Here is a 17,226-nt window from a genome sequence, read left to right on the forward strand (position 1 = left end):
GCTGTACTTTAACTTTTTCAACTTTAGGCTTCTAGAGAACATGAAAAAAATAGTCGTATGAAGAATTTGCATAATCCCTTACTTCACTGTCCCTAATGGTGACATACTGTAGAATAGTGCAATTATCAACAGTGGGAAACTAACATTGATTAAACATTTTTAACTGAAACAACTTAGAATTGTCCCAATCCCCTCCTCCCTCATTAATGCACGTTCCCCTCCTAGGATCTGTTGTGGGGTTAGGGTCATGTTGTGTTCATTTGTAACTCTTCTTAATCTCTTCCTGGCTATAATAGGTGAGTCCTAATTTTCGTTAGATGACCTTGCTACTTCAAAGACTGTAAAGTCACTTTGTGATGTGACCTCCATGATTGGAATAATGATACATCAGTAATATTGAATGCCTGAGAGTTTGCTTCAGTGATATCTGTGAATTATATCCCCATCCTAAATTGAAAGCCCCACTTAAAGGGGGACATTTACTATTTATTTGTATTTTTAAGTATATAGGCAATAATGTTTCAAATATTTGGTGTAACCCTTTATAGCTACTTCAGAGTCTTGGTTCAGCAATTTGAGGTACAGCTTCAGCAGTACAGGCAGCAGATTGAAGAACTAGAAAACCATCTTGCCACTCAAGCAAACAATTCACATATAACTCCTCAAGGTAACAGCCCTCCTCTGGTAATTCTGTGACAGCAGCACTGTGTTATTGATGGGCGGTTAAACTCGTACCGTAGGTGTGCAAATAACTATTAGAGCTTGTCTTATGATGTTCTAAGAAAATCTAAAAACTCTTTGGTAAGTCTTAGTTCCCTGGAAATGCTTCATTGTAAATAACTACTTCGATGACAAGAGGGACAGTCTGGAACTTCCCCTTCCTTTCTAAGTTACTAATGGCAGTGCCCTCTCAGTCTTCTTAGCCTGCTGTCTTCTGTATTGTAAAGGAGCATTGGTAGTTTTTTCCTTCTACATATTAATATTAATTACCAAAACTAGGTCAGAGTAATAGAAAATTGTTACATATTTGTTTCATAATTTTCTCTTACAGATTTATCAATGGCTATGCAGAAAATTTATCAAACATTTGTAGCTTTAGCTGCACAACTTCAGTCCATTCATGAAAATGTCAAGGTAAGCATTCCTTGCCCGTTCACCTGTCTGCATATAGGGCTTTGAGAATAACTGATGTTAACACCTGTTTTCCCTCATCACTATTGTCAGTAATTATAGATGATGTATGTTTGTGAAACCTACATTCAGGTTGTTTCCAGCAGTATAAACTGTACTATAGAAAACAAACATCCCTAGTGACAAATCCTTCTTTATGCTGACTCAATGTAATATGTGTTTTATTAATATTTATTGATCATAAAGCTAAAGAAAACCTGTTTACAATTCCTTTTAAATACAGGAAACTCTTTTTTTTTACTAAATAATGTAATGTTTATTTGAATACTGTAAATAAAATAATTTATTGCTGAATATTTTGATCTTTATGTAATTATGTTAGCTCTAAATTTTTATTTATGTGCAGGTCAGACAGATGGCTCTTTTTTTTTTTTTTTTTTTTTAGTGAAATGTAAAAGTATACCCTTTTTGCAGCTAGTTAAATATAAGTTCTTAGTTATCTTTACTCCAGAAAATGCTTAAATTCAAAGCTGCTTAGTCTGACTCTGAGTAAATTATGGAGACAGTTCATTAATTATGTTCATATTTGTTTGATTCGTTGTAATAGAATTTTTTAAAAGTTAGCTGTTTTAAACTGGGTCATTATAAAATTGTTAGTATACACCAAAAGATTTGAAACTTTAAGAAAATTTCTGAAGACTATCAGAGTTTCTTGAGACTTATCAATCTATGATAAATGCCGCTGTAAGATTTTAAACTAGTCAGATTATTCTTGTTGAGGTATGTCTTCTGCTATTTTTAAATTTAGTTTATTATGAATGTTTCCAAGCAAACAAAATAGTAGAACACGGTATGATGAGTGCCCGGGTTCCTCTGCTTCACTCCAGCCATCCTCAGATCCTGCTGTTTGGTCAAGTTGCCACTCTCAGAACTTTTGTTTCTTTTGTTATTTTAAAATTCCTTTGAGAGTCATGTGTGTAAGTGCTTGCAGGCATGCATATCTGGGTGTCATGTGTGTAGTGCCCATGGAGGCTAGAAGAAGGCATCAGTTCCTCTAGAACCGGAGTTACAGATGCTTGTGAGCTGATAAGTGAGTAGGCCAGCCTTGAGCTCGACTGCATCTCAGACAAGGCTTCAGTTTGTTACTCTGCCTCATCTTTGAGAGCATCTGAGATTTTAGACCTGTAAAACCAGGCCAGGTTAAAGTTAGCAACTTTTTCTGTGATGGTTTGAAAACCAGCCTTTTTGTTAAAGAGGACAGAAAACACACTGAGAGTGCCATAAGTAGATATTTCAATTATCTGTTGTCTCTCATTTGTTTTCTATTTGAGACAGAGTCTTGCTGTAGCCTAAACTGGCCTGGAGCTCCTGTCTCAGCTCCGCTAGTTATTTCTTGTTTTATTTAAATATATTTCTAAGAACCAAAGACGTGACTTTGATCAGATTTGTTATGTGTCTTGGTTAGGGTTTCTGTAGCTGTGACAAAACACTATGACCAAAATTGCCTGGGGAAGGCAAGGGTTTATCTCCTCTTATACAATCTCAGGTCACTCTGTGTTACTGAGGAAAGTTAGGGCAGGGATTGGAAGCAGGAACTAAAGCAGCACTGTTTGCTTCTTGGGCCTTGCTCAGCCAGCTCTGTCAGACAAACCAGGACCCCTGCCCAGGGTTGGCACCACTCTCATCAGTAACTAGTGAAGAAAATCCTTAACAGACTTGCCAGTAGGCCAGTCTTACAGAGCCATGTTCTCAGTTGAGAATCCGTCTTGCCAAATAACTGTAGCTTATGTCAAGTTAACAACTAGCCAGGAAATTAATTTACCATCTTTTTTCATATTCTAAGCAAGCTAAACATACAAGCTCCAGGTTTGTGCTTATCTTTGTGTATCTGACAAGAAATTATCTTGGTTCCCATGGGCATTTATCGATTGAAAGAGACTTCTATTACCTTACCCAGCACACCTCAGTGGCATTATCAAATGGGAAGTTTTAAAATACATCATATATTCAAGGCCAGCCTGGTCTGTAGAGCAAGTTTCGGGACAGCCAGGGCTACACAGAGAAACCCTGTCTGAAAAAACAGGATTTTTCCAGGAAAAAGAAAAAAATCATCATAAATCATGGTTGGTGTGAGGTGTGTGAGTAGTCCCCTCCCCCTTTAAAACATGTTTTGTCAAGTCTTGGGCCGTTACTTCCTGTTGTTGGAAGTTGCACCCTGTGTGGGAATGTATATAGAACACAGGGAAAGGAAGGATGGATTTGAGAACAGTAACAAGACTTGTTTTCCTCACCTTGCTGCTAATGCTCAGTTCTTAGCAGGTCCACCTTGGTCCTTTATAGCAGTAGTGAAGTATTAAAAATGGACAGCCACATAAAACGATGGCAGTGGCTTTCAGTAGTATACTAATGAGATTTGTAAGTGTGTGTTTGGTAGCCACAGGACCCTAGTATTTAAGAAAGGTGAGAAATGTGAAGACTATCTCTTCAAAAATTGGAATAAAATCTGTATGATTAGACTAGATCTGTAATAAACATATTTTATACTTAATATGAAATAGGATTGATGGCCTTAATGGGGCTATATATTGAATTAGGTTATTTGGTAATTTTATTTGACAAAATTGAAGCCCTCCTTATTCCCTCAGCCTTTCTGTTCTTAAAAGTGTGAAATCTTATTTTATCATACAGTACCCAGGCATTTAGAAATTTATTTAACTGGTATATATTTAATACTTCCAATTTGAAGGTTATAAGGAGGTTGGATGCTTAAGGGAAAAGTTTGTGATAAACTGTAGTACCTATTTAAATATTATTCTGCTTGCCTGTGATCTTAGCCCGTGAAACCCGAGTATTTCAGGGGGTGTTGTAAAGGTTATGACAGCTGTAACAAACAGTACTCAGGAGTGATGGGCTTCAGGCTGTGCCTTGTCAGTGTCCATTACCAGCGTCTCATTTGTAGTGTACTCGGAATGTAGAATGTGGCCAGGGTTGTTATCTTTCCAACTCATTTAATAGAAATACGTGTTCCCAACATGGAACTTAGTTTCTTTCTCCCCTCCCTTCCTCCCTTCCATCTTTTTAGGTGCTTAAAGAACAGTATCTCAGCTACAGAAAAATGTTTTTGGGTGATGCTGGGGATGTGTTTGAAGCCAGGAGAACAGAAGCCAAGAAGTGGCAGAATGCACCCAGAGTTACTACTGGACCCACGCCTTTCAGCACCATGCCAAACGCAGCAGCCGTTGCCATGGCTGCAACACTTACACAGCAGCAACAGCCTGCTACAGGTCTGAATGCATTCAAGTTATAGCTTCTTACTGTTCAAATGCAGAGAACATTATGTGCATTTTTATAAGTCTTCCTTTTATGTGAGCACTGACAAAATTTCTATGAATAGCTGTTCCAATCTAAAATGTGATAGACACAATTATAAACATACCTGAGACAAAAGGCAGGGTAGTTTAGCAATAACTATACATCCGATGTTGACCATTGTGAATTTACTTACTGTTATTTGCTGTATTGCTATAGACACCCTTTAGAATATAGTGTTTCACTACTGAATTACACTTAAGAAAACATTAGACTCTCAAGTTGTGATTGTGCTCTCTATTGTTTTAAAGTCAGGTAATCCACGTACCACGTGTTGCATTTTTTAGGTATGATAATTGATGGTGCATTCTCAGTCTCGTACATGATTGCAGAGTACTAGCAATCTGGATGCAGTTACATTTCTATTGAAGATGTGTGTTTAAGGTTAATAGGTCTATTTGGATGTACTTTGACTAGAAAAAATAACAGTTCCTCTAAGAGAGTGGAAATGAGGTGTGAAGAAGATGCATGCTGGGGTTTTTAACTCTAGTGGACTGAGTACTAGCAAGATTGGGAAGGGTCGAGCTTGGCTTGCGCGCCGTGGAGAACTCAGTCCTTGGTTGGATGCCGTTTGCAGTGTTCCGTGCTGTGGTTCTTCAGTGATACATTTGGAATTTTGGAAGTTGATCAGTTGTCTTATTCCTGGTAGTTTTTATCGGGTTTGAAGTTTGACATAGAAAAGTGCAGTCTTAATAGTTTACCTTTCCTCCCTTGATGATTTATAAATTTTTGAGTGAGCCTTATTCTGTAGTGTATGTCTTTCTGACAGTTTCATATAATCTAGTAGTAAACTGCAATATTAAAAAGTAAAAACTAAACAAAATAGATGTTTGGATTGCATTCAGGCCACCTGTACTAGCATGTTCTAGTTACTGTTTTCACATTTGAATGACAGCATTGACCTGCCATCAAGTAAAAAGTTGTTGATGGAATTAGGCCAAATACTCCACATTCCATGGCTGGATCTGTGTGAATGGTGGTTCCCATAAGCACTATCTAGTAGCTCTCTAGCTGGCTAGAGTGTAGACTTGTGTAGACAGACTATGCTTTGGAGTAATGGGGTATCAGTCCCAACAGTATGATTTTCAGTTCTCATTATTTAATAGCTAGTCAGTCACTGTTCATCATCCCTAAGATAAGATAGAGAAATGTGGTTTGGATACATGTCAATAAAATATACTTTATTTTCAAGAGAATAAGTAAAGCTTGAGAAAAGAGACTTGTCCAAATTCTTGGGCTCTAAATTAATTTCTTCTGTAGTAAATTACTAAATATGAAGCAAAATCACCTGTCAAAGGGTTGTGGTTCTCTCCCATCCACCCCCCCTTTTTTTAAATAGAATTTCTCTTTGTATCCCTGGCTGTCTTGGAACTCACAGGTCTGCTTGCCTCTGCCTACAGAGATTAAAGGCATGAGCCACCACACCTAGCTTTTTAAAAAAAACCTTTTTAACATTAGACTTAAGAAGTTTATAGGCACAGACATGAAAAAAGTGTTTATTCTATAAATATGGTATGTCCTGTGAGCTAGGTTTTCAAATAAAAAAGTAGATAATATAGGGAAGGCCTTTGCTCTGTCTTATAAAGAATATTTGCTAAGCTTGCAGGAATTACTGAAAGCTTTGACTCATGGGCTTTAATTTTGCCTGTTAACTTTTTACTTGGCTTCCTCCCACACGCACCAGGAGCAATTCCTCTTATAGTATGTTCTTGTAGTTTTAGAGTATATATAAGACTCTCTAATTAGGTGGCAGAAATTGAAATTTATTAACCTTGGTAATCTTACAGTATTTGTACTTTAGTTGAATCAGGTTGTTAACTATTGATAAGTAACAGTGGTAACAATCTGCATTATGTTTCTTTCCCATTTTGTTTTCCTAAAAGCTTCTTTCTGGATCTGTAGTCACTTTATACCCTCCCATTACAAATGCTGGTTTAGTTCTTAGTTCGGATGCTGGATTGTGAAGTTTTAGGATATCTGTTAGATACATGGGTAATGGTGTTATGAATTGCATCCCATTTAGTTAAGCCCTGTTAGATTTTGTTCTGTACCCAGGGAGATACTCCTATGCAGTACTTTTCGTGAAATTCCCTAAGTCCCAATTTGAAACTATCTAGAGAAACTGGACAAGCTTGTATGTTTTTATACACAGCACTTGCTATATAGATGTGCGTTATTCAAGTGTTTTCTTTGCATATAGATTTTTTATTTAATTGCTATAAATAGTGACACAAAAGGACAATAGCTTTTCTTAGATTGTTGCTTTTTTTTTTAAAGGTAGCTTTCTTTTTTCTGTTGTCTTTCTAGGAGGTGGAAGGATGGACTTAATTAAAGGACTTTTTTGTTTTGTTTTTGGTGGTGGTGGTGGTAATGGTATAAGATTGAGTCCAGGACCTTGTATGTGCTAACAAGTCTACTACTTAACTGCCTCCCTAACCCTCTATTCCTTATTTTTAACAAAATCAAATACACAATTGAGCTTAGGTATATTTAATTTGTGGTTCTTGTTGTGAAGACTGAGTTCCTGAAAACCCAGATTATTCACACAAGTGAATATCAGTGTGTGGATAAGCTCATGAACACTTGTCCGCAGATGTTCCTCTGATCTCCCAAAAACCTTAGTAGATTTATATTAGATTTTTCAATATGATCTTGACTTGGGGTGGATTTTTTTCAATCAGTATACTAAGGTTAAATTTTGTTGTGTTTTCACACTTAAAAGTTGTTGATGTTTACATAAGATTTTTCTCATGTGACTTTAGCTTCCATTTTTTTAAGGAGAGCTGAGGCATTTGTGAAGAATTCCTGCTTTCTAGCTTTAGGCGAAGGTTTGGACATTTAAGGTGTAGTGTTAAATCAGAAATGTTAAATATTTCATTTTAGTTTCTTGTGGCTTCATGATTTTGTTGTTTTAATAACCAAAGGAACATTCCCCATTAAAAGTAGCAAGAATCAGTTTTTCTTATCAGGGGAAGGCATTTTTGTTATTTTAAAAGGTGACTTACAAGTAACAATGGTAATTACATTAGACATTTTTGGTGACTATGAAAATTATAAGAAATTCTAGCACTTTAGTCTTTTTCCTATAAATACAGTTTTACATTAAATAAGGTGAATATTTATTCTAGAAAATATGAATTACAGTGCTAAACCTGATTTTGTTGTATGTGAATTTATTATGGAAACTTTTGTAAAATGTTTCTTTACATGGAAATTTCACTTTAGGCAATCATTGGTCTATATTATTGATTTGATTTTACTTGTAGAACTAAGAGCCCCTCATTGAGTGACTATTCAGATTTCAAAGTGACTCGAATTGTTTACATAGCTTCTACCTGAAGGATTTAGAATCTGTTTTCTGATAGCAAAACTAATATATATGGTGGCCAGAGTATAACTATGTTCATACTTTGGCCTGGGAGATAATTTATCATGAGCTTTTACTATTTAAAATGTTACACATTTGCCTACTATTTTATAAATGATGTTGCCTTCAGAATTTGTGGGAAGGTAGAAAACTCAATATCTCGCATCTTTTGTGCAATGGAAAGTCTTGCGTTTTGATGTCCTAAATATGATTGCAGAAATTGTTCTGTTGCTCTTAAAAAATGGACCTACATATGACAAAAATCCATGCTATCTGGGTAATTCTCCCAAGCGGTAAGGCTGAGGACTGTGGTGTGCATTGTTCTGTAGTGTCTTCCACCAGCAGTGCCTCCTGTTCAAATGTGACAGTCTCCCGATGTTAAAGAAACTGGACATATGCTTTCTCTGTTATTCTTGTTAGACATAAGAAAGTGATATGTTTCTTTTCCTGTTGTAACATTTTACAAAAGAGCTGCTAGTCAGGTCTTTATTCTTAAATTAATCTCAAACTGGATGTAAAAATTTAAAAATATTTTTTAATTTATTTTTTTAATAGTAGTATAAGAACTCTGGCTGCTATTTAGTTGTTATTCTGTTTTCCGGATAGAAGCTATTTAAAAAAGTCCAGTTTCTGTCCCAGGGTAGCAAAATGTACTTCCTCATTTTGTTGTTTTGTGGTTTATAAATTACACTACCTTTTGAATATACAAACCTCATTCTTCATTGGACAATGTGAAGGCTTTGGGTTTTTTGAAGTTAAATTTGAAGGTGCAGTTTGCTTTGGCATTCCCTCAGCTCTAAGATGTATTAACCACTGTGCTTGCAGAGGCCAGGACTAAGATTGTACTATGAAACTTACTGAGTACTTTTCATAAATTATTATCAAAGGAGAGATTTTTAGATTTTTGTATTCTGCTTAGTTTAAAAAAAAAAAAAAAGAGTAGTTTCCACAAGGGGTTAGTGCATTTGATGCTGTTGCTGCCAAACAAACTCAGCCAATTCCCTAACACAGCAGGTGTGGGAAGGATGACACGTGGCTTTGATTTTGAGTGCATTTTCCAGAATACTGGGAAGGAGCTTCTGAAGCCTTGAATGTATTGGGTCTGTCAAGGTGCACGTGTGCCTTTGTAAATGTTCGTTCTCCATCTCATTCGTCAGGTGATGGGTGGTGAAATGTAGCCGAGCTGAAGACTAGAACTCAATAATCACTTTTGTGAACAAGTTGGAATTGTCATGTTACTGTGTAATTGGTTTGCTTTTAAGATGAACAATAAATTAAATAAAATAAAACATTGTCTTGTTTTTTATCTATTTATTATATATACCATTTCTGTACTATAAGAAGTCATACCTAATTTTTTGGGTACTTTATGAAGTAACATGATAGTTTTGCTATGTTAGTGTCAGTCTCTTGATCATTGAAACTTGACTCTAATACTGGGAGCTTATTTTTTTTTTTTTTTAAAAAGAAAGTAAAACCTTAATTATTACACCAAATAGTTGTATCAGAAAACAAGTAAAACTAAAACAATTTTAGAAATATAAAAGCTATAACTTGCGAGGCGTTAAATATTTCAAATTATCAGTACTTTAAACTTTTGAACATTTTTCGTTGTGGTTAAGCCTCTTTTAACTGTGTAGCTATAAGCAGATTAATTTAAAAAATTTCCTTCAGATAAAACCTTTGAGATAGATAAGCTAGGTGAGAAAGACATCTTGAAATCAAAAGTTTTAACAAGTGGAGTTTGTTAAAAAAATAATCAATGTTCAGCTTAAAAATAATCTCATAAAGGAACTTTAATCTTGAAAGAGTAAGGCAAATTTGTTTTTCCCCCGTTTTTTTTTTCATACCAGGGCCACAGCCGTCTCTGGGAGTTAGTTTTGGAACGCCATTCGGCTCAGGTATTGGCACTGGCTTGCAATCAAGTGGCTTAGGTTCTTCAAACCTTGGAGGTACACTTTACATTTTCTCATATTTCATTGAGCTATTGCAGTGGGACTGGTGGTGGCCTGTGACACAGCTCTCAGAGGATCTGCTGCTATTTGGGAAGTTAGGTTCCATCTGGCAAGACAGGATTCTCCAGACAGTCATTGTCTCCTAGCATTTGCGTCAGAGCTGACAAAGTCCTCCTGTCCTCTAAGAAAGTGGACAGAAGAAAGCACTACAGCTAAGTGTGGGCAGGTTCTGTGTGTTCCAGTCAGCGTGCTGAAGTGTAGACTTGAGGATTACCTAGTTTACATCAACTTAGTCTTAATCAAACTTTTAAAGATTAGTGCTAATACAACTTTGGAATCCAGTCTACTACATCATATAGATACTCCTGATTGTTAGCTTTCTTTTTTTTATACCTGATCATTAACTTTTCTTATTTACCTGAGAGTGACCACTTTAAACAGAGTTTTACTGTGAATTAAACAGTTTGACTTTTGTCGTTTTGAGGCGCTCTTGGCATGTTTGACTGTATACAGACATAAGCAATTCAGATTACTCTAATTGTTTCATAAACTAGTAAGGTAAGTCTACAGAGACATTGATTATAAATACTCACAATTCTTTCTGAGTAACTGACAGTTTATTATGTTTTGGCATAGTATTAGAGGGTAATGAAGGTTCCTGTATTTTCACTAAATATTTTAAAGAGAGGCTATTAGCTTCCATGGCTATTTATTGTAAACTGTTCTACACTGAGAACTTTAGAGCTATGAGAGCTAGCACAATCAATCCCTCTTGACTGTGAACCCACTTTCTGTCGTGAGTTTTTATAGGCAGTGATAGTTCACTGCCAACTTAAGTCTTTCCGTAAGCCATTGCAGAATAACATGGACTCTGACCTTGGCTGGAGGTGGTCTTAGCTGGCTGCTTCCCAGCACACATGAAGCCCTGGTTTCATTCCTAACTGCAGATACAGGGAGCGGGGGCATAGACTGGAATTCCAGCACTCAGGAGGCAGGAGGATCAGAAGTTCTGGGTCATCCTCATCTACATGAGGAAAATAACATAAGACTGTAATAATAACAAAAGAATTTGGAGTTTATATAGAAAATATCTGGCAAACTATCTTTGAGTACTTAGAATTTCTTCATGGACTTTGTATGATGAAAAATGTTTTAAGAGGAAATTTACTGTCACAGAATAGATTGAAGTAGTAGACAGTCTTGTAGTAAGGAGCAGAGAGCACACTTATCTCAGAATATTCTAGTATTTACAAGTGCAAGGCATCTTGTTTATGAATTTAGCCAGCCTTTTTACTTTCCTGAAATGAAATAATACTTCAGCTAGGTATATATTTAATATTCCATACTCATTTCAGAGGTGAAAATAATCTATGTGATCTTGATTTTAACAGCCTTGTTCTTTTAAGAATTGTTGCTAGGTCATAAACTAGTTTGGGTAGTTAGAAATTAGTGTTTTATTTAGAATTAATCTGCTCAAGAAGTCTTTTGCAGAGGACTAAGTAGCTGACTGCCTCAGTAAATCTATGTTTGTGAACATTGCGTTTATTTGGCCTGTGGTGGTGGTTGGTTTTCTTGTGAGTACACTGTAATCTGTGTTTTATGTGCACTGTGTATTTCTCTATTACCTTCCACTAGGATTTGGAACTAGCTCTGGTTTCGGATGCGGTACCACAGGGGCCTCCACATTTGGATTTGGAACAACAGATAAACCCTCAGGAAGTCTTAGTGCAGGTTTGTGTGCTTCTGCCTAAATTCCAGGCAGATTAAAAAGTGAAAATCATTATCAACTAAAGATTACACACGTTCTTGTTCTCAGTAACCCCTGAAGATCCCTAATGTACGTTCTACTCTGAGGAAGCATGTATACCTAACTAAAGCGTGTAGCCTTACCGTCAGTGGCTGTATGTACTGAGACTTCTACGTTTGACTTATAAGCAGTTAACTAGAGCTTCATTTGACTTCTAGTGACTGACTTTATGGTTTAACCCCCACCCCACCCCATTAGCCCTGTATTATATTTTGGTGTTTTGTTTTTCATCCAGGAGAACTTTTGGGTTGCGTTTTGTACTGGGGGTGGGAACTAGGGATTTTACCCACATTTAGCAAGTACTACCACTGAGCTCTTTCTCCAACTTCCTTTTTACTTTTCACTTTGAACCATGGTCTCACTGAGTGCCCAGGCTGGCCTTTCACTTGTGCTCCTGCCTCAGCTGGATATTGTAGCTGAAATGTAGGCCTGTACCACCGGGCAGCCCAACATAAGACACTCAGTCCAAACCGTTGTCAGTGCCTCTGATTCTAAGGGCAGGGTAGGTTATAAACAATGACTGACTTGGCTCTTCGTTAATTTTTAAGTAGGTCAAGTCTACTTGTAGTAGAAAACCCCAAATTTTGTCAACCTTTCCATTTACTTTATATTTGTAAATATTGACTTGTCCTGATATGTAATATGTAAGGATAAATAGTGGTATTCAAAAAATGTGTTCAAATTTAGAAAATTTCATTTATTATTCAGTAGTATTTAAAATCAACAGTGGCAGCGGAGTAAGATTTGTAATCAGTAGTTTCAGGACTAGAATGTGAATACTGTGTCAGGTAACCAGGCAGCTAAAACACTCGCTTTTAATTATAAAGACTCTTATGATGTACATTGTTAGCATCCTCTTGAACATGGAGGTGGGTCGAGGTTTTCTTGGAGGCTTGGGATTTAAGGGTAGGCCCAGATGCCTTGAATGTGTTGTCTAAAATGTTTTTGGTGAGTCTGAGTAGGAAGACACTGACATAATATGTATGTAATGATGTACTGTAATTTTATACACATAAATAATTATATACAGAATAATACACAATTGTATATGCACATAAACCATGTTACGATACAGACAAGGAAGTTTTTGGTAGCTTGAATTTCTCTGTATATTCTAGTTATCTGTGCTAGCTTCCTTTTTTAGTCTGTATCACCAGACTTCTATCTCTCAGGACACTCTTTAGCTGAATTATTTTTCTGTAAAGCTCCATGTTAGAAATTCAAGGTTCATAGGCATTTTCTACTCTTACAAATTGTGTATTCTCAGATAGAAATTCCCACTCGTCCCTGTTTTTTATATTTGTTTTGTGATTTAACTTCTCATTTGAATATTTTCTTCCCTGAACATAAGGCTTTGGCAGCTCAAGTACGTCTGGGTTTAACTTCAGCAATCCTGGCATCACGGCATCAGCTGGTTTGACATTTGGGGTGTCCAATCCTGCGTCTGCGGGGTTTGGAACAGGAGGACAACTCCTTCAGTTGAAGAGACCTCCCGCTGGAAACAAAAGAGGAAAGAGATGAACCTATGGGTCGAGGTGTTGGCCGTGCTTAGCTGGCGCCGCTCATTCTATGATTCTATTTTTCTAATGATGTAGTGATTGAGCTGCATCTCGGGAGATTTATAATGTTTTGATATTCCTCACTCTGGAACTTGAACTTTGTTTGTTTACCTTACCAGACATCCTTCTTGTGAACTCAAAATCCAGTTGCAGTTCTGTTGCTATTACTTTTGACTCCATGTAAGAAATGTTGTGATTAAATTACCAAGTGATAGTGGTGGGAAAAACAATTCATCAACCTAAACCTATGATTTTTCCTAGTATTAATAGCAATTTTTTTGTTGCTGGGGTTTAAGCTGTGAATACATGCACATTGGTTTCTTATGCAGATGGTTTGAACTCTCAGGCCTGTGCTAGAAGTAGTTTGTTCCTTGACAAGGCCTTTGGAACTGTGCTGCAGGGCATCTTGTAGATATGTATGTAATTATATAGAGAGAAATGCACACAGTGTGTGCACATAAAATATATTTACACACCTACAACTCTTGCCTCAGACTGTTATCCTTTTCTAGTGTATTTAGTTATTCACTCTTTATGCTTTAGGTCCTCAGCGCTTATAAAAGGAGTAACTTAGGGTACCTGGTCACTTCGTTTGTTGATTAGACAGAAGTGATTCTTGATGAAGTATTTAACCCATTCAAATTCATTGACTCCACTCCTGTTTTTATTTATACCTTGACCCTTAGCTACGAGGAATGCTCTAAGGCGCATCAAACAGATTTTAGAAACCTTTATTACCCTATGTATATATTCTCGTGCTACAACTATGGAATCTTTTGTAAGGAGATTGTCTTTTAGGAGTGTATGTGAACTCCAGACTGATGCTCTGGGGCAAAGAGCTACTAAGCCAAATTGAATCTATGCAGGTGAAGGATGCAATGTTAATTCAGTAAGAACTTGTTTAGCTGTTTCAATACAGAATTCTTATAGGGCTATGGAGAAACCAAATGAAGTGGCTTCTAAGCCTCTTAATGTGCTGAGTCTTAATCTGGACTAGAGAAACTACATTTTAGGAAAACTCTTTGTAGCAACTATGAACTTGCTGGTTTGAAGAGTGAGTGGAGCTCCAGTGAGTGCCACGGAGTTGTGTCAGGTTGTGTCTGTGACCTCTGTCTGTGCTGCCATTCTTGGTGTTTCGTGAGTGAACATCCACTGTGAAGGGAATTGCCTTAGGACCATGTCAGCAAGAAAGTAGTCTTCAGGTGGGATGAACACATGGAATTGCACGGAAATAGTTTATTTTTTACATAGAAAGTTTTGTATATAATGTTCATCAGTGAATATTTTCAGGATCATTTTCACCAAGGCACCTTTTCTTTCTAAAATAGGTGTGGTATACATACATACATATACACATATATATTTTTAGTATAATGTCACTTGTGTTTGACTATAAAAGCATTGTGGTTCTGTTTTATTTATCTGCATATAACAGTGATTGGCATTCCTGAATTCAATATTTGCATCTTGATGCATTAAAATAAGGAGAGTTATTTGTCTTTGAGCACTAAACCTGTTTTTATTTGTATATTTTGTAATTCTGCAGCCCTCGGTCCAGATTATGGGGGAGGATAGGAAAGGGTGTGCTTTGGCATTTGAAGTTACTATCAGAGTTACATATGCCATTACAAAACACTGCTTTGTTAGTTTCTTAAATACGGTGTATTATGCTGCAAATAGCTGAGTATTTATATTTCTCTGGGTTACTTTTTTCTTTATATACATTTTCATATGTTGAACCACTGGAGACTTGTAACATTCATTTGTGGTAGGAGTCAGAGTGTTGTCTTTGTCTCCTTTGTCTTTGCCTTGTCTATTATGGAAATAATAAAATTGTGTTAGTTGCTTTGAATCTTTGTAGGTCTCAAGCAGTTGTACATATTTAATTTTATTATTGCTTCTTTATTCTCTTTAATTGGCTTTTAGTGTTTCCTACACTTGTATGTTATAGTCTTGTTCTCTTTTGTTTTCAGCAAAAGGCTAAAGACAACTGTAGCAAATTCTGGCTGGGCAGATGGCCCAGTTGTTAAAGTGCTTGTTGTGCTGGTAAATGCAAGAAAATTCTGGGTGGGTGTGGTTGCCCTCCTGATTCCAGCCACCAGAGTCAGAGAAGGGATTCTCAGAGCTAGCTGCTTAGGGAGACTAGCCATACCAGCCAGCTCCAGGCTCGACCAAGAGACCCTGCCTCAATGAATACAGGGGGGAGCATTCAAGAATGAGTCCCAACAACAGCCTCCTTCACCCCTCCCCACCTCCCCACACACAGGGAAAGAGGGGAGGATAGTAGGTTCTTTGTCACTTAGTTTTGTCTTGTGAAAATTATGACATTAAGTATCATACTAGGTAGATGGATAATTGAGTAAAAAGCGAAGGTTCCTTCAGCTTAGTCTCAGCCCTGTCCTGCCCAGGTATGTACGCTAGTTGTTTTGGATCTGTCTTGTAAGTGTCCTTTGTCTGTGTCTGAGTGGTGGTTCTGCTTTCTTTTTTCTTCTTTTATTTGCTCATTTTATTGGTTTCTCTTACTTTCTTTTTAAACAAGCAGGTTGACAACACCACCATCACCAAAACCCCAAACACAAGCGTTGTGTGACTTTGATTTTCTCCGCTTTGTGGTATATTATCGATCTCTTGCCATATCAGCTCAGAGAGATTGCCATTTGCACTCTCCTTCCCCACACTCCAGCTGCGGCCCAGGGATCTGTTTAGCTGTTCCCTGTTGATGGTCAGTTGGGTTCAAGTCTATAGGAATTGTGGTGAGTATCCTTGTCCTTGTCCGTGTCATGGTAGAAGGCCCTGAGAAGCTAATTGGAAACCACTCTGGATTGCTGTAGGTGGGGGCATGGGAACAGAGTATCAGAGGCTCTGTTCAGCTCAGTGGCCTTCAGCCTTAGACTGTTTTCTGCTGGGCTAGTGTATGGGTACAGCAAAACTGCTTCCTGGTTCTAGGCTGGGGCTTCTCATCCCTTGGTTTCCTGTACCATTTCTGATGCATTGACCAGGAAGTGCTTTCACCATTTTTGCCTTCCCCACGGGGGATGGGGAAGCATTGGAGGTTCAGGGAATTGGGAGTGGTTCAGGGGACCCCACTCATTAGGATGATTTGGTTTGGGTTCCAGTTAACCCACTCCATTGAGAAGAGAAGAGGAGAACAGTTGTCCATGAGTCTTAGAGCTGTTTAATAACCTGGCTTCAAAACAACAAGGACAAACCCAGCTCTGCAGTGACTGAGCTTTGGGCAAGGGTGGGACTGGAGTGAGTGTAACTCCTGACCCTGGGCAAGGCGTGGGGAATCAAAAGAACCAATTAAGTGACATGCCATGTACTGGGTGGACAGCAGTATAGCCTACACCTTTAGACCATATTACAAAGAATTTCCAGAAGGGATATTCAGGAGGTAGACAGTGACTACCAAACTTTCCCAGAAAACTGGGCCTTTTGTGAAACAGATTGCTGTATTTTTGGGTGAGGCAGACCCATCAGGGGGCCATTGGATCTCGATAGTAAGGTGTTTGAGATTGTTACAGAAGATTAAGAGCACCATGACCAGTTTTGTTACATCAGTTGGTGACAGGATACTGCCTGTATGTGCTGGCTAAAAGTCTGCTTGGAAAAGAACTATAAAATCATGATGGTTGTAGGGTAATGATGTCTTCTAATGTAGACCAATGCCTAAGCCTGAGAAGAAACCTGTTTGAGCTGAGGAACCAGCAGAAGTCGCTACCATATGTACAGTTGTGCCCCCTCACTGCTACCTGTGCCACCAGCACATGGTGGGGAGCTCTGATACTTCTACCCTTGCCACTGCCAGCAGGCCCAGAAGCTGCAGAACCATCACCTGAAACAGTCCCCTAGGAAATGTAAGTCCCTACACCCTGTGGGAAAAAGCAAAGAAAGCCAAATCTCAGCCCCTCGAACACACTCGATGTACCATCCAGTGGAACTCGAAGGCTGCTGTATTTTGAGAGTAAGGACAGGCAGGTCACATGAGGCCAGTGTACCTTCATTTATTGATCCTTTTCTGCCACTGACTTCTTAAAT

General features: G+C 37.8%; 1 protein-coding gene across 2 annotated transcripts in view; it reads left to right on the forward strand.

Moving 5' to 3' along the window:
• The window catches only part of Nup58 (nucleoporin 58), a 48,557-nt gene that overhangs the window by 18,263 nt on the left and 13,068 nt on the right, over positions 1-17,226 (forward strand). The window contains exons 10-15 of one of the 2 annotated variants that reach the window (XM_032918331.1): positions 549-667; positions 1,052-1,134; positions 4,214-4,415; positions 9,721-9,819; positions 11,458-11,553; positions 12,981-15,040. In XM_032918331.1, the coding sequence (XP_032774222.1) occupies positions 549-667; positions 1,052-1,134; positions 4,214-4,415; positions 9,721-9,819; positions 11,458-11,553; positions 12,981-13,150 (769 nt within the window). In that variant the 3' untranslated portion in view covers positions 13,151-15,040. Of the gene's footprint in view, positions 1-548; positions 668-1,051; positions 1,135-4,213; positions 4,416-9,720; positions 9,820-11,457; positions 11,554-12,980; positions 15,041-17,226 lie in introns of those variants that run through there. The other variant, XM_032918332.1, reaches the window with a different exon arrangement.

This window comes from Rattus rattus, chromosome 12 (assembly GCF_011064425.1).
Source record: "Rattus rattus isolate New Zealand chromosome 12, Rrattus_CSIRO_v1, whole genome shotgun sequence".
Classification (NCBI taxonomy): domain Eukaryota; kingdom Metazoa; phylum Chordata; class Mammalia; order Rodentia; family Muridae; genus Rattus; species Rattus rattus.